Genomic DNA, 24,071 nt, shown 5'->3' on the forward strand with positions numbered 1-24,071 from the left:
CTAAAAATAAATAAAAATATTAACATGTGCGCAAATAATTATAAGTTTGTTCTCATCATTCTGAGTTTGCTCATTTGATTCTCAATTATTATTAAATATAACATACAGGTAGTCCCTGAGATACAGGGTACCTTTTACATCCTAACAATTCTATATCTCGCTGAAATAGTCTAATATATGCCTGAACGAATCTACAACTAGCTGAACATGTCTATATAATCTTCGAAAACTCTGTATACGCGGATTCGGAGATTCGTGGGTTTCTAAATTTGATAGTTCTTTGAGCAAATTGTACTAATTTGACACATCAATTGTAAAATGCCAAATAATTTGCATTTTTGACCGTTTTGATTATTAGTCAAGTACATTTTGGCTGTAAAACGTGATATTTGACTTACGTGAATGTCTCCGGACCTCATTATTCGCGTAACTTGCAATATGTTTAATTATTCTTCACACAGTTGCGTGTTGTCTTGCTCGTTATTTTTCACGGATTTATTTAAGTTCCTTACTTCAACGTTATGCCTTCGCGAGCAATGCCATCAAATAATCAACAAATCCAATATAATGTTAAGAATCGTATTCATAAACCCTTCGAAATAAAATATTTCACTATAACAAAATGTGTTCCGTATTGGTGGGCGGCTGGGATAAAAAGCTTAAAGGAAAGCGAGGCAAAATGGCACTTTTAAGGATTATGCTGTGTATCTTATTGGGTAAACCACTTTATACTGATATTTTGACGGCCATCGATGCTTCAATGACAAAAATAGTAGAAGAGGTATTTACTACAAACATAAATGTATAAAATAGAAATAAAAATCAATATCAAAAGTCGTAAAAAGTATTGAGCGAGGTAAAATGGTCTCGCTATGGGGCAAAATGAAAATATATAAATTGACAAAACACATCAAAACAAAAGGTGGAAAATGGACCTGAACACATGACTTTACGCTTTGGTTAAAGTTCTTGCATTTGGGCGGAATTTTAAGTATAGTTATTTAACTTCTGTAGTAAAGTGTGTAAAGTGTAGTTTTTTGTTAAAATGTAGTAAATTGTGGGAAAATTTAATAATGCGCGTGCTGTCAGTAATTTTCACTTGATAGAATATACAGAAAGCATAGTTTTATTGATGAAAATCAAATATATTGTAACGACTATTACTTACACCACAGTGTTGTTATGAACCAACGCAAGATGATTCACATGAGAACTAGATTTAATGGTGAAAACGCAGAACGAATTTTATAGCAAATAGAAAGAGAATTATGTTGTCAAAATTAGGAATAAAGAAAACTCTCTTCCCTTACTGCATCCAAGCGAACAAGACGTGTTTTCTCTCAGCTCCGAACATAACCATAGTAATTTACAACACACAGCCTCATAATTTTGCTCCTGTCAAAACATTTTACAATCTAAATCAAAGATGATTGTCATATGCCTGTATACACATTCTTTTTCCTCTAATTGTTTGCTTTTTTGCGAAATTTATTCATAAATTTTAGGTTATGAAATGTTCATTGTGTGCATCAAACATTGTATTTCATATATTTTAATCATCAGAAGTCATTCAGGCAGTCAGTCATAAACGTGTTAATTTGCCAATAATGCAGGTGACCATTTCGCCTCGGCTAACTATTATGCATCGCTTTCTCTTACAGAAAAAAAGCTTCTGCCGAATAGCAGTATACCGACTACGATGACCAATATCGCTACAATTATAAAAGGCGTAATCCATCAATTACGTAACGCTGAGAAGGGAGAGAGGGGGTGTCCTCAAACGTTACGATTTGTTGCAAATGAGGGGGGTTAAACTTTTGTTACGTAACGCCAAATAAAATGTTTGTAAACCATTGTTTGAATAAGAAAATGCGTATTACACGGTGATTATTCTTCTTAACTCCATAACCTACGCGGTTAAGCTGGTTTTAGTCGAATATTCTTCATTTCTAGGCGGACGGATCATACGTATCACTATATGGACCAACTTCTAATTATGTGAATGTACCATAATAGAAAAAGGAAAATTCACAAAAAACATCCGATTTTGTTTAGTAACAACAGTGATATCCATCCTGTGGAATATAGGAGTTGTTGTTTAGCTGTAGCTTTGTTGTTTTTTAACAGAAAGCGCTTAAGCACTTGTATTAGTGATGGGCGGATCAACTCAAACCTACCGGGTCGGAGCCATCCGTAAGCGAACCGGAGTATGGACGATCCGAAAGGTTCCACTAGGTTCAGTAGGTGCAACGATTCCGGTAGGAGTCAAGTAGGCATAAGTGACTTTAACCCGTTGGTGCAGCGATTTCGCATCAAATCGGACCGCAGTGAGCTCGGGTCGGGTCGGGTCAAAGTAGGTTAAATTATCGACCCGAACTTGCACCAACTGGTCGGAGTCGCAAATAATTTCGCGCACTCAATACGTCAATTTTTCACCTCGATAAGTGGATAATCTGCTACGCGTTTTTTTGTAATTCCTCTCAAACTTGTTAAAAGATCTTTCAACAGTTGTCAATTCCTTTGTTACAGCCATGTTATTTATAATGTAGTACGTGTACATTGTTATAAGATTCTAGTTTCCAACCTTCTTTTAGATCTAATGCAAATGAAATGAACCTGGTAAAACGCTTTGTTTAATTGCTTTTCAGACTCACATGAAATAAGATAGAAAGAAGAGTGTAAACGTGTGTTTCATTCATTGCTTGCATGGTAATTTATTTGATTGTAGTACATATGAATATGCTATTCGTCACACCCCCTATATATTATGGATAACGGGCAACAAAGGGAAAGCGAACTCATCAGCTAAGAAACATCGTTGAAGGAATCAGGTTTGCTCTTCTGCTTTTCATCCAGCCTTACTGGGTAGCTTGCCTCCAGTGCCCTTGGCGGCTCGTTTGTCACGTGCCACCGAAATGTACGATATGGTTTCAAGTGCCGGCAGAATGTTGGTCATTTCGATCGATGTCCTAGCGTTTCGACGGGATCTCTGTAAGAGGATGGTGGTGTAAATGGAAGTGTGGAAAAGTGTGTGTTGGATAGGACGTAAGATGAAGCGTTCGAGAAAGCGTGTACATTGCCGTGGGTAAAGGAATCAAACCATCTGAGGCATCTGGGGCGGTGGCGGCGGCGGTGGAGGGAATTGATCTTGTCCGGGAATTTCAGGTGGAGCCTGACGTGATACCTGTGATACGAGATGATAGTTGGTTGAGAACGGAACTCATATTTTAGATTTGGTCGGTTCCGGCTTACCCGATTGTGCAGCATTCCGGGTGGCCTGGGAAAATCGCCCGGACTGGGGATGTTTGGCATTTGCGACGCATCGGTAGGCTGGATTCCAACATAAGTAGAGAAACAACTGTTGAGCTGTATACAACTAAAAATTTGTAACCAAAACTTACCGGTTTAATTGCACTTGGATGGGCTAAGGCTGGAGAAAGATCGATCAAACACACTAATCCAGCGAAAAGCGCTGCCAGTAAGGTGAAGCGACCCATTCTGTATAATGTTGAAAACGTTACTGTTGGTAAGTGGGTCTCGTTACTGAGTATTTATAGTGCGACAGTCCGTTAGCTAGAGATTCGCACCTTCGATATGATCAATTAGTCGCTTATTAACGAACGTAAATCATCCTTTGCGTGTCAGCACGGTTTTACAACTATGGGGAAATAGAATACCTGGTAGCGATCTCGATTAACCGTCGAAATTGCCGGATGCAAAACATGTTACTTCGGGGCAGTTTGTTTTAGCTCTTCAAAACATAAGGCCGTGTGAGTGTGTGGAGTTTTGCGACTTAATCAATCATCCGACAACTAGTATTGCGGGAAGTTGTCAAATCTATAATTTTCCATAACCTTCCGTGGGTGATAATCGCACCCGACTGACACGCTTGCGCTGTACCGGTGCCATGCGCATGATTTAATCTACATTTCTCACACATTTCAATTGTACTCATTGTCATCACCATCGTAATGACCCACACACCCAATAACAAACGCAGACGAATGCTGACAAGTCTATTTAAATTTTGTAATAATTTATTTAGTTTTCTTTTTATTAGAACTATTTAACAATATATACAGTAGGCAATAAAGATCATTAAATATATTCTCACTAGAATCTGACAACGAAAGAAGAAAGAACGTGAATAGAATCTAGAAACTTAAGCCAACTCATGAAAATAAGACACCTAACTTCACTACTATGAGTATTGATGGATCGATCGATGTTTTGTCATTTCTTCATCGCGTTTGTGTTTCTGTTTTTTTGTTCTACTTTTATTGATATATTTTTAAGTTTGCCGCTATTGCTGCTGCATCTGCTGTTGTTTATGAGTGGTAGATTTTTCTTTTCATTGTACAACTACTATTTTGGATGGGGGATGGTATGTTTGATTCCTACCTCCTTTAGATAAATGTGACTATTTTATTATTAAACAGTGTTTGACACTTTCCTCTAGTACGTACTGTTAACCGTTATCAATTAAAGTGCTACAGTGTATTCAGTTGAAACTGAAATAAAAACATAAGAAATATGAAACAATCACCATCACCTAGTATCTATCGATAATGCGTTGGATTTTATGTTGCTGTTATTTAGGCTTTAATTAGACTGGATTTTTTTTTGGACACTAAATCTACATTTATGCAAGTGTGATTTGGTTTACGAACTGGTTTTTGCTTGATTTTTTTTATTGTTTAATATACTATTACCTAGAACTGTCTTTATTTTGTTGTTGCTATATTTGAATCCATCTTCGAGTGTAACGGTATGCAGCATTGCTACCACTTTTTGGAGTTGAGTAGTTTACATTGCTTTCCGACTCTGACTCAATCGGGGTTTCAAACTTTCGCAAGTCAGTTAACCGCCATTTAGTATTAACGTTTCTAACGATCCTACGGATGTTTTGGTTGTAGTTTTGTGTGCGTGTCGTTGCTGCAGTTTCGGAAACAGATAACACGGCAGCCCACAAAACCATTGTTTTTTTTAATGTTCAAAACTCCTGTAAACGTGAATGAACAAACTACGCAACCATCGGTCCCTCTGGCGCACTATTTAGCGCGACAGGTAACTAAACTAGTACGCACTAAACCTAATGCAGAGTGAGGTCGTAATAAAAAGGAAAGAAAGAGAAATTTCGCTACCAATCAGAATAAAAGGCAAATATTTGAATCCAAAAGTTACGCTATACATAGATGTATATTTATCAAACGTTTCTTCCTACTTCTGCTTCTACTACAATCGCTACAGTGTTCCGTCGTTAGAAATTGGTCATTTTGATTCCTTCATCGGCATTAAGTTAGGGAGGGAGGGAGCTTGCTCGAGTGTAATGTTTATGCTATTCCGCTTCGTTATGCTTGTTTCGTTTTGGCATTCGATTCACACGGGTAAGTGGGCGTTCGTCTACCTTTTCCGTTTAATGGACCGTTTAGTTTGATTGGCGCCTACGCTTTGCATACGGAGCATTTTGGGTAGAGCTGTTTGGGGGATGATGAATATGATGATGCACTTTTCAGAAATCACCTTTGGTGCGATCGTTTGATGCGCTGGGTGTATATAAATATGGTTTTTTCCCTCTATTTTATGTTGGATGTCCTCCATCTTCCTTCACATTCATGAGGACTTGTTAGGAGATGATGTTGGTATTTTTTTGTATGGGACTAATGTTTTACTATATCAATGTGAACTAGTGCTATGGTTTTGGTTTTACAGTGGTGTTGCTTGAATGTCAGTTGTCGTTTCTTTGCCATCCATCGCCCAATAACAGTTACAGATGGTGTTTGCTATGCTAATGTTTGTCAGAAGAAGTTTAACTCGGAAAACGGGGTATAGGTGTGTATAAAGATAGTTATGTAATGTATGTAGAGATATAGAGTATAACGATCGTTAGGTAGGTTTGTAAGGTAGGTTAGGTTAGGGAGTAAATGGTGAAGAAACAGTCCCAATTGGCGTAATAACACGATGTTTGGTAACACGAGTAAGCTAGAAATTCGAAGTTGGTTAAAATCGTTGACGATTGCAGTTTGCGCAACTGTTAGCTTCAATGGTGTAGTGTGTTTTGTTAATTTTCAATCTTTTTCGCAAACACCAATCACATAGACTTGCACCACAAACAAGAGCACGAAGTCTGCTTGTTCACGGTCGAAGGAAGTAACTGTTTAAGGTTATACAACTGAACAGCTGGTTGAAACAGGATAAAGGGATAACAACTTACATTATAGCTTATACACCACACTTGCAACAATTATCGACATGAAGATTTAGGAGCAAACGCATGATCAAGTTTTATATCCTTTTGATAGATGTTTTCGTGTTCTATCTGCTTATGTTGTTCAAGGTTGAGAGCTGACCATCTTAACGTAACATCGTTTTTCCCGTAGCATTTATGCTCACTTGCAATGTTTTTATTTTCTCTCCTAGCGCTACAAACTACTTAATAAATGTGTTAAAAATGGTGTATATGCTTTTAAAATTTGAGATTTTTTAACAGCTAATTCATTTTGTTTAGTGTTTTGTTTAATTTTGTTTGTTTCAGCTAAAAATAAAAAAAGGTCGATGTGTTAGGTTTTTTATACACCATTATTTGTTAATGCTTTGCGTTCAACGTTTGAATGCTTTGTTTTAATCAATAAATATTTATATGCTTTGTGACTTTAGTGTGGGTTTTTTTATTTATCTGGCTCACAGTGGCTATTTTTTTATCGTAACGTTATGCTTACATCATCACTTATTAGGATTTTAATGTTATTTTTTGTTATATTTTTACAATGCAAACGTTAAGGCTACTTTAAAAAACTGTTCTTTTTCGCTTTAGATTTGCTACTCGATGCTTCATCTCTTGCTAGCAAGATCCATCCCTACTAGCAGTAGCTGGGAAATGCTTTACTGGATTCGGTGTATTGTATTAATCGCACACGTCCGATCAGTGCAACTATCACGCGAATTGTTTTTTTTTCTCTGAGTGTCAACACACGCGGCTGAGTCGATTTCGTCCGGGTATGGTACGTGTTTATGCCTTCCTTATTGAAATGTATTACTTAGAAAGAAATATCAACATTTGGTTTGTGAATCGAGTGTTAGGGTTACTATTACTTGTGGCCCGGAATCCTAGTTTCTATTCAGTTGGACCACAAGCTAGTAACATGAATACCCGATTTCTGAAACCGGAACTGAAGCATACGAAACTTAATCGCTGTTTTTTTAGAGATTATACCAACATGTCTCCTTACTAACATGTTGCACTGTTTCGGTACTGTGATGTTCTATTTCCAAGAACGTTGCACTCTTTGGTGCAGTGCATGAACGAAACGCAATACGCATTAATTTATTCATCATCATGATACACACTACACGATGTTCGGTTTGGAGTAAACATGCACACATTAGGCTTACAGTTTGGTTCCTTAATCAGCTGTTTGATGGTACGATCTCGTTGAAATGCGCAGTTAGTGTTGCGATTATTTCAATGCAAGTGGTTTATTATTTTCGGCACACAGTTTCCAGTTTGTAACGCTTCACTGTCCGGAAAGATGGGCGTTGAACGTTTAGCCAGGCGGTACATATACTCGTGAATTGTGAACTGTAATTGGTTGTCTATATAGCTTAAACGTATCCTTATGAATGTAAAATCTTTTTTTTTCTCAGGAACGACCTAGGTTTTTTTCTGTTCTCTCTTGCTCGATATTCATTATCTCTATGTATTTCTATGTTTAATTACCGCACTTTTGAAAAACAACCATACCTTAGAGCATTTGGCGAACACACACACACACCCTCAGAGAGGAACGAACAAATGAAAAACGAAAAAAAAACATAAACTATGCCGGTATCAAAATAAGCGTTGTAGATGTGGATATCTTGTGAGAATTATTGAAAGGAAATCAGTTTGACTTTCAGTTTGAGCTACAATATGTATGAAAAATGTTCGTGGACAAGTTGTTGGTGAATTTGTGCAAGCTCAATGCAATCTGGCAGGCTGTATTCAAAACGGGTAAATTGATTCCACCGTTACATTATTTAAAGCAATATTACCAAGACATTTTTTTCGATTTATATTTAACTATTTTCTTTATTGGGTTTATTTAGCTTGACTAATATGTAACAATTGAAGCTCACGGAACGCACAAGAACTGTACTGCAATATAACTGTGCATGTATCGTCAATTAATAAATTCAACCGACAAACCAAAAAACTGCATCTTAAGAATGATAAAAGACAGATTTTTAGCAAATTAATAATTATCTGTAGCCTATTGCAACCTATTTGGTCTTTAAAATTGTACCAATCTAAACGTTTCAAAATATGAACGCATGCTGCAAAACATCCAATCCGTCTTTACATAACTGTGCTTGGTTTGATTTACTATTATTCTGTTTACTGGCTCGATCTATTGTTTGCTAGGAAAGTGCAGTGTAAGCACACGCGTAGATGTGATCTAAGATTTTAATTTTTAAACGAATAAAAATTTGCAAACCATTCAGATTGTTTGCAAATCTTTCAATTTTAATTGTTTCAATACACACTGATGCACCGTTTACCTATCAAATTATGCTACTTTTCAAATTGCGTTAAAACTTTCGCAAACCATTCCAAGGTGTGTGCCGTCGTGGTATGTGTTGGTCATGAAAGTTATGCTATCATTTGTTCGAAGAAGCTAAAGCTTTTTTACTCTCTTGTGCACAGCCAGCAATGGGGACATTTTAAAACGATGAGAACGAAAAATGTGTTGATAAACATTTTTGGGAAATTTAAACGAAAGATGGATCAAGTTTGGTCGATCAGTCTCTTAGACTGAAAGATTAATGTTTAAAAAATGGATATACAAAGAAGGCTTAGAAAACATTATGGGATCGCAAAACAAAACCAAAAAAGATATAGTAACATTATCGTTTGGCTTGGCAATCAAGCGAGGCACTTAAATTAAGTAACATCGCAGCAGCAAGGCAGGGTGGAAAATTCTACCTAAACGCTTACCTGAATATCAATTTCCTAAACAAAAAGGAATCTAAAACGCAATACATAAAGTTGGGTAGATATGCTTGAAACAATAACATTATACAGCTGGGTAGGCTTTTGTTTCTTTTACGATTCATGTAATCTTGGCTAAGAATTATTAAATCGACTCCCTAATATTCGTTTTGTTCTACACTACCAAATTGGTTCTACACAAACGCATCGATCGTGGGTAAGCGTCCGGACATTGGACCATTATTATTGAAAATATGGCAAAACTTGCGAATAAAATACGAGACGCCAGATGATGCGCCTTCTTTTGCTACGATTTTTTGTTGTATCGTTTATCACATTACGCCATGGTGTGAGTGTACTACGACGGACTAAAAACGTTCGCTCGATTACTCCGCTACAGAGTTTAATGCATTTTTAGATAATTCACGCTAAAGCTTTGTTGGGTTGTTTTGCACCTTGTAAACTACTGCGTCGTTTGTAACGATACGGTAGAGTTTACAAAAAGTGGTATGCCTTTCTTTGTTTGTGATCATTCGAAAGTAACGAGGGATTTTAAACAATACTAAAAGCAGCGTAGAAGAAGAGGATTGAGTACTGCTATTAGCTTTTTTTTGGAACAATTTTATCGCAGTGTGATAGAGATTTGGTCATAATAAAAAAATAGTGGCTAGAATCAATATTAACGATATATTCAACGAATCACCGCCACTCGCTAGCATCTTAATCTTGCTCGGTGTTCTTCGTTGTATAAAAATGCACACTGACTAATCAGAGAAGATCATAGGCAACAGGCAGATCTCGTTTGCTATTGATAAACTAAATAAAATTTAACACTAATACTACACTTTCCCGCCAGTGTAGAACAATAACATTGAAATGCGTATGCGAAAAAGATGAAATCTTTCGATGTGCTGGATGCAAGGCTCTTTTATTGGACAGTCCGAAGGCCAGTGTTAGCTGTCCATTCAAGCATCTTAAGGGCTGACCCTGCTGCAGTGTCGTCTATGCATTGGTTTGGTATTTGATTCAACCATCCAGAATAATATTTCGTGCCTTAAGCCTATGAGCTATTGGGTTCTATCATATTCGTTCGAGAGGAAAGAAAGAACAAACACAAACTTTAGAACCGCTACAACAGTCCAGTACTAGCAGTTCACGTGTACCGATGCAACTGGATGTTGTATAGCTCCTATGGTTTGAGATGCGTTGTCTTTTTTGAAGATGTCTTATCATGCTACAGATCCCTATTGCACCTACATGCTTGCTATCGGATGAAATCATGTTGTTCGAAACCGTTTCAGGGTGTTCCAGTGGGATGATCGTTTGCACCGATAAGCGCTGTCAGTGTATTCTACTAATTATTCGTACGACTGCGACATCTGACTACTTGTGACTGTGTGACACGATTAATCGTCGACGATCGATAAATTCGTAACTAGTCCCGAAACACATGTGTATATCAATGGTGTAGGTGGAGTAGGTGGAGTATGGTTTATGTAATTTAAGGCAACATAAACGTTACCGTTTTATTCTATTCTCCTTTATAATGATAGCCGCTGTGATCTTCTGTCCCGGGCTACATATCAGGTAAGGTCCGCTTTTGTTCACAAGTGTTTTTTGCTAATGCTGAGAAAATATCTAAGGAAATTCTATGCTGTCACGCCTCGAATTGCTACATGGTCGATTTGATCGGTCATGAAAATTGAGTCGGTGTTATTAATTCTAGCGTTTACTAAGTACAAACGCTTCCCTCATGCTCATACTCGCTCACGCTCATACACATTATCTCTCGCTCCTTCACTCTCTCTCTCTTTCTCTCTCTCCCTTTCTCTCTCTTTCTCTCGCTCCCTTGACTGTAAGGTGCATTCTTGTTGCTAGTTTTTCCACTGTCCATATTTCCTATATCGTTGAATTAAACACTATGTTAGTAAATTGGTTTATGCACCTCTATCAGTTGCTGTCCTACGGCAGACTCTGTAAAGCAGTAGTCAGCAATGGGCAATGGTTGCCCTCTATTTCTCTGTAACGCTAAACTAATCCATTATATACCTAAGTAGTCTTTTTTCCTTTTAGTGACGTACGCCACCGTCCGGCCCAACACTTTATCCTTAACCGCAGTCACCTTCACATCGTTATTTTTCCTCCTCCCTAATCAGCAATCTGGCTATGTAGCAGTTATGTTTCTAGTCAGCCCACCCGGTACTACCGGGTGCGCTGTGCACTGCTGGATACTAGAACCGGGAGGCACGTTCCCGTTGCTTGGTGAACTTGCTGCCCGTTCCGGCCACCGATCCCGAGGCGAGCGAAGGTGTGGCGTAGCAGCTGGTCGAGCTGCCCGAGGAAGATAGGAACAGGTCGGAATGGAAGGATTCGGACGCGGCCGGCGGTGGCGGAGGAAGTGGGGGATGGTTAGGATCGGGTAGCTCGATTCAGCTGCTTGTCCGGTGGCTGCCTATATGCGTATCGCCGGTGGATGACTGTGCGTTGCTGTTGTTGTGGTGAGCGGCATAGGAAGGTGCCACGTTACCGTACGCCGACTGTGTGCCGAAGCTGTGGGCGAACGAGGAGTTCGCCGTCGTAGGCACTAGCGCCACCGACGAGGACGAGGAGGAGGCTGCTGGCCCCACCCCGGTCGGGGCACTCGTCGTCGACGGTGGCAGCAGGGTTTCCGGCACGAGATGAGGTGTTCGGCTCGAGATGGGCGGTAGGATCGGGCTGGCCGGCCACGGGTAGGCCGGTGTCGAGGTCGACGGTACGCTCCTAAAAGAGAAACTGGTTTACGAAACATGATGAGCAACACAAACACACCGAACATCGACTTGGAAGAGAAACTAGAAGCCGTTGCCGTTTCCGGGTTGATTCGGGTTGCTTTTGCTGTTGTTGGTATTTTTATTGTAGGTCTTTTGGTGTGGTGATGGTAGCAGGTGGTAGTGGTAGGTGTGGTGGATATGGTGTTAGTAGTAGCAGTAGCAGTAGAAATTGTTGCTGTGTGGCCTGTTGTAATAGTGGTGTTGACAGAGGTTAGTTTCAAGATGTCCCGAAAGCAGTGGGGCTTTGGCAAGTACCCTTTTAATATTCCATCCTCGTTTAATGATGGATGATTATTTTTGGTTCAACTTCAAATTGGCATCACTTTCGGTTCTGTTTCGTACTTCCAAACCGGTATTCGGTCCAGCTGATCTGCGCCGTGCGCCATGCTGATGCATACTAGTTGGTTAGTTGATTGGTTGGTTGGTTGGTTGGTTAGTTGGTTGGTTTGTTTTGTCGGGTGGAGGTGGGATGGTTTGAGCGAGTAACATTGGACGCTGGTGGAACTCTATGAAAATAGGAAATTTTTGCGGCATGCTTCACGGTACCTGGAGTGCGGCAACATCAGCGGCGAGCCAAGGGGTGGCGCCGGCGTCGGCAAACCAGACGACGAGCCCGTGGCCGCTGCATCCGGGTGCAGGAAGTTACGGCGCTGATCCACCCGCTCTTGATGCTGCGTCAGGCATCGCGTTAACACTTCCGGAAGATTTTCGATTTGTGTCTGGTGTAGAAGGAGAGAAAGGTGACAGCGTTATGACACGATTATGGTTTGAAATGAAATTGCTTCCGGTAGGTGGTGCGATACACCATGGATCTTGAGGCTTACCTGCAGGGATGTTAGCTTGTCCTCTAGACTGGTGATTCGTTCCTCCAGAGCGTCCTGTCTGGTTGACATATCTGATACGATCTCGTACACAGTGTTTTGCGTCTGTGATAGAAGTATAATCAACACGGGGTACGGTACAAAGTCACGTTAGAATTTTTGGTGTGTGTTAAATGACCTATAAATTTGAGCTTTTTCTATACATGCAGAAACGGACAATGATTCATCAATTTTGTTCTTTATTAATATGCACGTAGTTGCTATTTACAATCTGTTTTATAGAACTCAGTCTTTAAATAGACTGGTAAATGTCATATATTCATCATTTATTGCGAAAAGGATTTGGAGTAATTTTTCAGAATTTAAGCTGCATACATTTTGAGTGTATTATTATTTTATTACAAATGCTGATATTTTCCGCTAATCAATTAATTTACAACTTCAAGACAAGATTACAAGACAGAATTTACAAGATCAAGAAGACAGTTTGTTCATGATATTGAAAAAATCACCGAGCTAAATTTAGCTTTAAGTTTCTAACATAAAATTTGTTGCGTTTGTTTTGTTAAAAATGGCTTACTGATGGGTACTAAGTATATCGAAACAAAAAGTACAAAATAGAAACAAAGCCACGTAAAACCATATTAAGGCCGGGCTACATTGATCGTACTCGCAAGCGTAATTTCGATTTTCACTAGCGCATCTGGCGGCGGCTGGTGGAAGCTTTTTTTGGTCGTGGGGAGAATGGTCGTGTTGGATCGCAAAGTTAATTAGTTTTTTCACCGTTTTTTTATGCAAAAACGGCTGAAATACTTGCACAACATATTCATCTATCAATAACAAAGCTTTTCCAGTCCAGTTAAGGTAAAAAAACATAGAAAAATAACATATTTTCTGAAGCGGCTCTAAATTGTTTGGAAAAATGCTTCGGTCAGCCGCCGCCAGATGCGCTAGTGAAAATCAAAATTACACCAGAGAGTACGATCAATGTAGCCCGGCCTTTATGTTTTAATTTGAATTTTAATGATTTTAATGAATGATTTTAATTGAATTGGCTGGGCATAGATTGCATTCGCCTCTAATTTTGTAAAAACCCTTACTGTTTCGATAATATTCTTACCTTTGCCATGTCGGTGATGGTATTAGCATTATCCATGAGCTTACGCTGATCCATTTTAACTTTTCGTAGGCTGGAAGAAATATGACGAAAGCAAAACGAAATTGTAATTCACAATAATAATTACAAAACGTTAATAATACATATATACTGAGTACAGATATAATTCTTGTGAATACAAAATGAAAATGCTTAAATGTTAAGTCCAGTCCTAAAGTTAACAAAACTTTCCACTCTTTATTTTACTTTTATCGTTTGATTACCATTTTTTTTTTTATTTTTTACCAACAGACACAGAGAGCTACTTGTCAGTCAAACTGTGACAATGGGATGAGATACACTAGTTTTGCTTGAGTAAAGAAAGTACTTTCCGGAGTGTGGTGCGCCAATAAGTAGTTATCGTTTGCATAAAAAAATTACACACAATGTCAATTTTTCCTGGGTTTATTTTAACCCGCACCACCGAAATGTTAAAAACACAATCAATGATAGTAACTCATTAGTAAATAGAAAAAAAAAATTTAAAGCTCTATCAATGAAATTCTAACCGTGATGGCCAAAACAGTTAAACAGTTTCGATCAGTAGCGTGCGCGATCAGGAACCCTGCCACGACAAAAACGGACATCGTGCGACATTGTTGGTGGACGTCGGACGAAAATTCCGGATAACTGGTAGTCAGCTCACAAGGTTGTGGATTTGTTTTTGCAAGAAAGCTTAAATAATTACCTTTCAAAGGCAAGATTATGAAAAGCAATTATGTGTCTTAGTTATTTTCTCTAAAGCCATCCGAAAAAAAATCTTTTTTAATACAAACGTTATTTCCGGTTCGCTAAAGGAAGCGCTAATAGTGTGAATAATCAATAATTTGATCGCCATGATGTGTGTCTCTATTTGTTCGACTTCGAAATCAATTATATGATTAGTTGATACGATTAATGTTTGTTTTGAGTATGATTTCATATTTTCTTTAGTAAACGTGTGATTGCCGAAATAGACTATTCAGAATGACAGCAGAGTTGTTGATAACTTAATGACTTGATTTTATTGTTTAAATGGCGCATCAACGATGAAAATACAACACTTACGCGTAAATGGCCAGCAGAAACTTTCTCTGATGCGTTCGTACTCGCCCGGGATTGACTCGCTTCACCAGACGGGTGTGTTTGTAGATGAGCCAGGTTTCTCGAAGCACATTGGCAGCAGCGTTTTTCAACTAGAAATAAAATGCATATTATTCGTTGATTGAAATATATTATTTTTAAAGTATATCATTTGTCTGCGGTAAACAAATTCGACGCGTGTGTAAGTCAAACCCTGGCCGTTCGTTTAAGGAGTAAAGTTAAAAAAGCATAAAACACACCAACAAGAAACCTGGAATGACAAATGGCGTGGACTGTTGATCTCTCTGTTAACATAATTTATTTCCGTGCTTAATTTTAAGCCCGTACTCATTTTAGCTGCCTCTGGTCCATTGAAATGTTTCTACAGGTTCCGATTGCCAGATCGATTGCCATGGTAAGCCTGGCGGACAAAAGAATGGTTCGATGGTCAGTGCAATGAGTACGCAACGATGAGACCCAACCAACTTCAAAAAGCCATCGTAGATAAGTTGCTTCCGCAAGACGTATTACATGACATCAGCCATCGTTCGTTTCCACGGTTCGGCGAGCGGTCGGTAAAATAGTGCCATTAAACCTAACGATGGCGATGATAGGAATCAGCCGAAAATGGCATTCCCGAGCAAGCACCGTGATCCGTGATAAGTTTATAATGGAGTGGAAAACCCAACCCGACGAGCGTCCAATAGGGGATAGCGTGGACAAAATAGGGACCAGTGGTTCTTAAATTATCTTCCTCTCTTACGACTCGAAAACACCCAACGGACGGTTTTTGCGGCTGCGATGTGGTATGTGATGACACCGGATCGAACAGGTTTTCCACAGGGTTTTCTGTTTTTCATCCTTCCCCGTGCGATGGTTTGAAGTTCGAACAGCTTTGCCTGTGGTTGCGTGTGCAAAAGGAGAAGACGGCCGAAAGCAAAGGTCTGTGCTTTGCCGTGGGTAATTATTGTGCCGCAGAATAAATGGGTGCGTAATTTTTCTTCCACCTTCCCATGGGGTTTGTCATGCGTAGAACGAGGTTAAGTTTCAGTTTTTCGCATCCAAGCATACCAGGCTAAAGGAACCGAAGGAATTGGCTTTTCGGCCATCGAAAGCAGATGTGCTTAATGAGCATCGTCGTTCGAAAATAGAGCATTCTGCTGTACAGTGCGTACAGACATAAGTTCTTGTTGGATTCAGTGGTTTGATTTCGAACACTGTAAAGTCAGCTCACGAAAACTCAGTCCAGCGATAAAAATGTATCACTTAAATTTTATTGATAGCCATTTTCAAAAACTGTTCCAATGATAGAAAATAACAATGTCCGCGTTATGGTTTGGTTTGGTATTTTATTTCATGACATAAAAAAGGTTATTTTTTAAATTCAAGCATTGTTTTACTTTATTTTCTTACATACTACTACTATGTTTAACAATTCGTTTGTTATTCCTGTTTTGTTACTCTCTTTTTCAATTTACACCCATTTTCACGTACCGTGCTTCTCAATGGCACACAATTGAGTTTCGAAAAGTAAATGATGCATGTTATATTCAATGGTTGCACGTTGAAGGTTTTAGGTGAATATCGTTCTCCATTTCTCTATGGACGGCGTTCTTAGCGAGCTATAAATCATAGCTGTCATTTTCGTAAATCGAAGCCAACTGCAAATGGCGGGATTCAATATTCAATCCATGCTATACACTTTACTCATGAATGAACCATTTGGTGCACGTTTGATGCAGGTACCATTATTTTTCCTGTCTTGAACTATACTCTACGCAAGTATCAAACGGTTCACATTGAGTAGGAAGTTTTCTAAATTCGTATAGAGGCTCCTAACCGTCTAATAGAACTGGTTGTAGAGCGGTTTGTAAACACAAATTCTATATTTGTGAACGAAACTTTTGAGCAGGAAAAGTTGTCCTTCACTGTTGCTTTTAAGTGAACAGATTTCTAGATAATACCAGCTTCTACGGTACTGTGGATTCCGTATGTGCAATGGACGGAAATTGGAACGACAGTCGAGTTCATCACCGGTTGCAAGCAACCGCAGACGGAAGGCCACAAGCTTTGAAATTGAATTCAAGTTCGTCGAATTTCATGTGTGGATTTGCTTCAGACTAGTTAGTGGACATCTTTTGCCCGAAAAGGGTGCAGATAATTAGCTGTTGATTTTGAAACTTAACAGTGATTCAAGCTGGTATGTTTGCAAGACGATATCGGAAAACTTCAATTAAAGCTATGTACAAAATTTGTAACGTTTGAAAATTGTTATGTACATCTACTGGAATAAATGTAGTCAAATAGATTGTTGTTGCCCTTACTATTCATAGAGGATTAGGATCGTAAGAAATTTTATCGATTAATATAATATATGATAACATTTCTTAAAATATCTAGTCTTATGCTTTGTTTTATGTTGCTACTTATAATTATTCGTTCTACCACATGTTTAGTACCTCGGTCAACAAAGATTCACTTAACTCATAGTAGGTTATTCAACCACGACAAGAGCTCCTCTTGCTAGGTGTAGTAGGCATGGTTCTACAACTAGGTAAAAATGTTGTAGTTAACAAAAATTTGAATTCATATCACACATTATAAACAACATTATTACTCCCTCTGAACTGTATCTCACATTATGAACTACAAAATGTAAAATGTGGAAAGCATGTTCATCATATATCGCGATTTAATTCGATCTGAGGAAATTTAAATTATTGAACGGGAATAAAACTTCAATGACCGCAGCTATAGGAGTAACTATCATGTTGAATGATAAAAAATTGCTTCTAAAATAAAATCGCAAGATAGTTATGGTTTTTTAGAAACATTGCTAATTCTACATCTCAAACACCTGATGCATTATGCAGCTGTGAAGCATCAGATTATCCGAAGCTCGTTGGCAAACGATCAAACTGCTTTTTCTGACAGTTTGTCTGATTTGGCATACCGAACTGGTGTGTAAATTGTTTCATTAGGTGTTTTCTCCCCGCTACTAGTTCCCTTGAACCTTTTTATGTGTATCTAACGAGTAGTTCTTTCCGGTGTATGTGACCGACCTAGAAGAATGCTTTGGGAGGAAATATTGAAAATGAGCCGCTAATTTTCACCTCTTCTCGATACCATTTTCATCCATCAGACAAGTTAGCTAAACATGCATTTTCTACAATTTTCCACTTACCCGCTTGGTGAGCTGCGTATCCATCATAAAGTTGTGCACGTGCTTTTCCGCTCGTGTCAGCTCGAGCTTCCGGGAGACGACCGCCACCAGCAGTGCCGTACAGCCCGCACCCTATCGCCCGGCGTCACGATGCAGATCGTTAAAAGATAATTAGATTAACAGCAGCCGCCAGAACGGAGGAGGAATGTTTGGGCACGCGTTCGTTGGCATGGGGTGGGACAATTTTCCGATCGAATGTGGCGGCCGGAAGGATGATAAGAAAGAAACAGAAAAGAAACACAGAAAGAGAAAGAGCGAGAACATCACTGATCAGTAACGGTGGTCGATAAAGTTGATCCGGTCGATGCCGCCTCCTTCCCGTGTACGGTGTGTGCCCGGCATTACAACAGGGATGGAATGCAGTTGGCTAACACATCTCGGCGAGCTGATTAAATTTTTCCATTTAGAAGTTTGGTGTTTTATTCGTACAAAGTATCGTGTTGTATCGTTTTCGGGTGTTGTATTTTTACTTCGGGCTGTTTATTTCTTTTCGGGAGTTTAGAGGTAGACAGCAGATTGAGAGGGGTTTGTTTGTTAAGAGTGTGTATGTGTGTGTGTGTGTGTAAGGGCATGCGTGTGTTAATGTGTGATACAGGATATTAACCGGCATATGAGCGACCGTGCGGACGAGCAAGCGGGCAATCGAATGGAACACGTTACGCATGAACGAACGCCACGCAGAGATGGAAGAAGAATAAAGTAACATAACAACCGTTGGCGCGTACTAACTTTGTTGCGTTGAACACAAAAACACACATCTATACAAGCGCGATGCTGCTTCGTTCTGCTGGCGTCGTTGTTGTTGTCGCTGTTGCTGCGGATGCTGTTAGGTGGGCTTAAAGTTTTTGATTATGTCCTTTCGTGGCACGAGACTGTGAGTGTGGGGCCTTGTGTGTATGTGTGTGAGTGTGTGTACCTTGATTTGAGCGGAAAGGTGAGAATGGATTTCGGAATATACGTAATCTTATTTTGCCTTTTTGTTTTACTTTTAGATTACAGTGTTAAGTGAGAGTGAACGGTGTGTGTGTGTGTGAACGTGCGCAAGGCCGAGCAAAACATAATTAGGCGCTGTCTGCATGTTTGAAGAAAATTATTTTCCTCCACTTGAAAAATCTTCTCATGTACTGGCAGTTATACAGCAGCCGTTGTGCTGCTTTTGTTGTTATTGTGGTCACGGTTGAAGGTATGGCCGCAACTTACAAAGTTCATTCCGCACGAACCCAGCGCTTACACTTTTCCAGCGTTGGGTATGGGAAGGCTTCGGCACCACTTCCGGACGAAAACTGTGTGTTGTTTTGAAACTGCTCGACAGTGCAAGATTTACGATCATTTCCGGTGCGAAGTGCAAAAACAGCACAAAATTATGTAAGAAATCGCACACTCGGACCAAACTGGTATGAGGGTGGAGCTAATAAGCAAAACGGACTCGTGAAACATAACAACTGGACTTTATATTGGAGAGGGTTTGTTAAAAGATTTAAAAGTTGTTCTATAGTTAGGCGTCACTGGTAGGATTTAGTAGAGTTTGACCCTTTGTATGCTAGCGGCGTTATCCAAGAATGCCGTTCGTTTTTTATTGTATAATTTAGATTTGTAGTAAAACATGGTTTATCTTATTGAAACTTATTAAAAATTCTAAAACCATTTTATTTTTTATTTTTGGAGCACCATTTTTGGATATTTTTTTTTTTAGGCGTTAAGATTGGCTCAGTTTGTCCTTTATTTTAGCCATTCTTTAAGGCAGCTGTGTCAAACTCAATTCATAAGAGGGCCGCAAGTACAGATTTTCAGTGATTCGTGGGCCGCAAAGTTGAGAATAAAAAATATACCTCAATAATCATATAAAATACTGTTTAAAATCATTATTGTTAAACAAATTGACTTTTTGTACTCCTTGCTTCAAATCTGGAATAGTTTCTTATTTACAAATTTGCTATGTTTTTTTATTGTGCACTTTTTTATTAAAAAAAATGTTTAATGCACTTTTAAAGCCACATGCGTTGTTTTCATCCTTATTATTAAAATAGGAAATTTCTCATTAGTCGCGGTCTAACACGGCACTTCTGTTAGAAAATATCACTCAACCACACTTTTTCACTGAAGTAGGAGAAGTCTAGCAGCCTGTAGTGAATCTTTTTCAAGCAATCCGAGCTATCCACCGCTGGATGAATAACAAAAATATTTGCATGCAATTTTTTGATAGATCAAGAGGAAAATTGTAAAAAAAACGTGTTTAAACATTATTTTTCGCTAATTTCTAAGTTCGAAGGGGTATATGGTGGTATATGGTGGTATGGTAGCATTTCTTATTACAAGAACCCATATTTTACGAATAATTTTGTTAAATTACGATAATTTTATCTGACGAAGATTCGTGGTGTGTGATCCCATAAAGATTGGCAAATCTTGTTTTGCACTTGAAGGGAGATGATTCGCGAATTGAGGTATGGACTGTGTGAGCTAATCTATTAATAAGCTATGTATTGCAGGGCTTTGGCATTTCGATTATTTTAATCCTTAATCTAAATCTCTTAGTCTTAAGCGTAATCATATCATTTTGGTTTAGATTTTTGGGGAGGTCAAAAGTACATTAATTCTTCTTGCAAAATGTGGGGTAGACAAAATTCCAACTTGGCTACAATCATCTTTATTAAAATTGATGGTGGCATGATTAAGACAAAAAAACAGAAGTGGCTCAATCCAACATCAATGATGTAACATTATAAGGTTGGAGCCGTGCAAATCGGAGAAATTCGGAGCCGAATGAATCCTTTACTCGGCACTCGGGGGCATTGAGATGGTCAAATTCGGTGGGACCGACCGGATCCATTTCTCACTGTAGATTAGCCGATCCGTGCAACAACCGATGATCCATTTCTCACTGTAGATTAGCCGATCCGTGCAACAACCGATGACTCCAACGGTTCCTAATGGCTTTAGACGGCTCTATAGGCTTCGGACGGCACCGAACGGAACTGTTGGTTTGATTTGGCCGGATTCGAAGTTGCTATAGCTAAGATCGAAAATGGTTTTGAGCCGTGGATGCGATTCTGACAATCCATCATTAGTTGTTGCGAAGTTTCCAAGTGTGTGTATCAAGTTATTTTCATTACTTTTTCGTTGGTAAAAGGTCGCAAATCTATTTTTCCATATAGAATGTGCAATCGAGTGTGCACAATACTATGCTAATATTCAGAATTTAATCGAAACATAATACCGACTGAGTTTGCGTTCAATTCAATGTTTCTTAAGGGTCTCGATTGTTCTGTACGATTGTGTAGAATAAGTTTATGAGATGTTATGGGTACATTCATGTTAGATTCGAAAAATATACCATCTAAATGATTGTTCTTCTCTGGAAAATTAAATACACTTCGACAAATAGTAATAACAGTTTTTTGGTTTGGAGTGATTTTAGCAATTCTCAAAATATTCTCGCGGGCCGCATTCAGCATTGACGAGGGCCGCATGCGGCCCGCGGGCCGCCAGTTTGACATACCTGCTTTAAGGTATCAGCCTAGAAGGCTTAATGTTTTTAAAAAAATTTATAAATAAATATTTATTATCGTTTGGAGTTATGAATGAAAATAAACAAAGAAAAGATCCCTGACGCCTATTACAAGCAAAACCCACTTGTTATTGGAAATGTTAAGTAACGACACGCGCAGCAGTTTTATTATTTATCACTATCACACAGCAAAATTAATGGAATCATAAATACTACGCGCACGATAGGAATCTACAGCGTGGTGGAATGTCTTACATAACGCCGGGTAAAACACACGCATTTCACCCGCATGAGGGAAACTTTTGGCCCGCCCGACAGTAATACGTTAAGACTCTTCCCGACTGCTTGGCGAAAGCTTTAAGACAATTTGACATTCGCGCCACACACATGATGAAGCCATGAATATTTACAGCAATGAAGAGATTTGTGCGGTGCCCTACGCCGTGTAAGTTTGGGGTTATACCAGCGTACCCGGATCCAATTGTTGAACGAGCGGAACGACACACGCACGCAACTTTAGGATGTGCTTTTCACCCATCCCGAGCTCGCTTATCTCTTCCTATTCCACTAATAAGAAAACGAGAAGAAGACGGGACGGTCTCCGTTATGGATAGGAAATCGTTTCATAAATCAAACACTTTCGCCCGGCATCGCAAGCAGTTGCGACGAAGCCTGGCGCTGTCGGCAATCTAGAAGGAGTTGAACTGGAAGGGGTGCCCTGCTCTGCCCTGCTGTTCATGCTCAATGAAACCCAAACAAACAGCCATACTGGATGAGATCGTTGTTTTTATGATGCGGCCCGGGAGAGCGCGAAAATTCGTAGCGGAGCGTTGGCGCTCCCGGTAAAATGACGGTAGAGATTCGCACAACGGTATCATCAAAATGCGCACCGAGTACACCATTATACGATTATCTAGCCAAAGTTATTCCACATTTACGTGGTCATTCATTTCTTTCCCCCTTTCTCAAAAAAAATATGTAGAGAGAAGAGGGAGAAAATAGCATGAAATGTCAGCGTGAGTTTGCAAAAAGTCGGTATGATAAAAAAGCGAAGTCAATCCCAGAGACGAGGTAAGGCTTCAATAGTTAGCTAGCAGCCGGTCGGTTGTTTCAGTTGTCGGCATCAGTAACGACAGCAACTGGGATGGGTACGATCGTTTGAAGTGTGGCGCCCTCTTATCACGGCACTTCGGCGCGATTAGATGAGTTCTTTCTTCTGTGTTCTGCGAGAAGAACGAAAAGTAGCTGCCCGCAATGTGTACACACCGAATGAATCAAGTGGACCCAAGCGAGCCCTGCCCATAATCCGCTCAATGAAGCGGTCCTTACTGATGCTGTAAATGTGTAAAGGCAAGAACAATGTTTTCACACCAAATGGGCGCATACAGACTGGGTAGAGGGCTTTCATGGTTGGATTAAGCTTTACCTCCAGCCGGGGAGAAGTTTCAATTCCCCTGTCCCGTGTTTGAAGCGCTATCACTCACAACACTCAACTTATGGGATGCTCAAACGTGTTATGGGATGCGAGCTTTTAAGGCAGTTTCCCCTTTTTCGGTAACAGTGCACATGCTTTCGCATGAGCGTACACAACCGTAAATCAGCTCTCATTAATAACAGTTATGCTTTTGCCATTGTAGTGCTTTGCTTTTGCGCGGGGAGGGGAGCAAGATTGATAAAGGGAGGGATAAATTTGAAGTGGTCCTATAAATTATGCCACACAAGAACTATGGTTCGGTCCTGATTGTGGGCTGTCTGGAAGAGCAGAATGGCGCTACTGTTATGAATTGGGGAGGCATCTTTACACATCGCTTGACGTATCGGTACGGATTGTGGGAAGCATGCGATGCTACAACCCTGCCGTCGCCATTGTAAATGCTACTGCCGGGGAAGCATTTACATAAATTTGCATAGTTTCTGTCCGTTGCTTCTTCCAGACGTCAGATTTAGTTCAATAATTTATCGATAGCAAACTCGCTCCAGCCCACCCCATCTAGGTTGTTGAGTGCGTGTCTCATGTGTGGGCATCAATTTTGGTAGGAAATTTTGCCCGCATGTGTTAGCGTTGCGTACACATGCGTATGACTGTGTGTGCTGCATTGTGATATTTTCTCTTTTGTTATTGAACCGGGGGAAAGTTGGTTCTTTGGACGAAGAACGAATGCATGTTGATAACACCGGCCAAGCAGCCAATTAAACATGTCTGGTTGAACAGCACTGCATATTCGTGAAAATAGACTTACTGGTCGTGGTGTATATTTTGCGTTAAAAGGGCATAAACTGTTTCAAAACCATCCACTATAAATGAAAACGGAACGGAGAGAAAGTAATGGAACTCTTTTTGTCGCCATCAAACTGTTGGCTACAAGTGCAATTGTTCCAACTAAATTGCTGTGGTGTCAACTTGTTGAGAGGAATCGCTTCCCATCCTCTAAGGTAGCCGGGGTGGATGTCGGCAAGGCTGTCCGAAACTGTTGTGTGTGTGTGGATTCATAATTTACGTGAGCGCAGCACTCATGCAGAAAG

General features: G+C 39.6%; 2 protein-coding genes across 23 annotated transcripts in view; both read right to left on the minus strand.

Moving 5' to 3' along the window:
• Positions 1–2,685: 2,685 nt before the first annotated feature.
• On the minus strand, positions 2,686–3,519 carry LOC120957567 (arp2/3 complex-activating protein rickA-like). Its single transcript, XM_040379839.2, has 4 exons — positions 3,402–3,519; positions 3,253–3,330; positions 3,101–3,184; positions 2,686–2,989 (listed from the first exon to the last, which is right to left on the minus strand). Exons 1-4 carry the CDS (start codon positions 3,495–3,497, stop codon positions 2,849–2,851), a joined length of 399 nt encoding a protein of 132 aa, XP_040235773.1. The 5' UTR covers positions 3,498–3,519; the 3' UTR covers positions 2,686–2,848.
• A 500-nt stretch (positions 3,520–4,019) lies between these two features.
• LOC120955000 (small conductance calcium-activated potassium channel protein) overlaps positions 4,020–24,071 on the minus strand; it is a 134,064-nt gene continuing 114,012 nt past the window's right edge. For 17 of the 22 annotated variants that reach the window (XM_049610645.1, XM_040375426.2, XM_049610646.1 and 14 more), the window contains 6 exons: positions 18,002–18,112; positions 14,803–14,930; positions 13,720–13,789; positions 12,603–12,704; positions 12,325–12,497; positions 4,020–11,740 (listed from right to left, as the gene is read on the minus strand). In XM_049610645.1, the coding sequence (XP_049466602.1) occupies positions 11,398–11,740; positions 12,325–12,497; positions 12,603–12,704; positions 13,720–13,789; positions 14,803–14,930; positions 18,002–18,112 (927 nt within the window). In that variant the 3' untranslated portion in view covers positions 4,020–11,397. Of the gene's footprint in view, positions 11,741–12,176; positions 12,498–12,602; positions 12,705–13,719; positions 13,790–14,802; positions 14,931–18,001; positions 18,113–24,071 lie in introns of all 22 variants that reach the window. The other 5 variants (XM_049610648.1, XM_049610647.1, XM_040375423.2 and 2 more) reach the window with 3 other exon arrangements.

The sequence above is a fragment of the Anopheles coluzzii genome, chromosome 3, assembly GCF_943734685.1.
Source record: "Anopheles coluzzii chromosome 3, AcolN3, whole genome shotgun sequence".
Lineage (NCBI taxonomy): Eukaryota > Metazoa > Arthropoda > Insecta > Diptera > Culicidae > Anopheles > Anopheles coluzzii.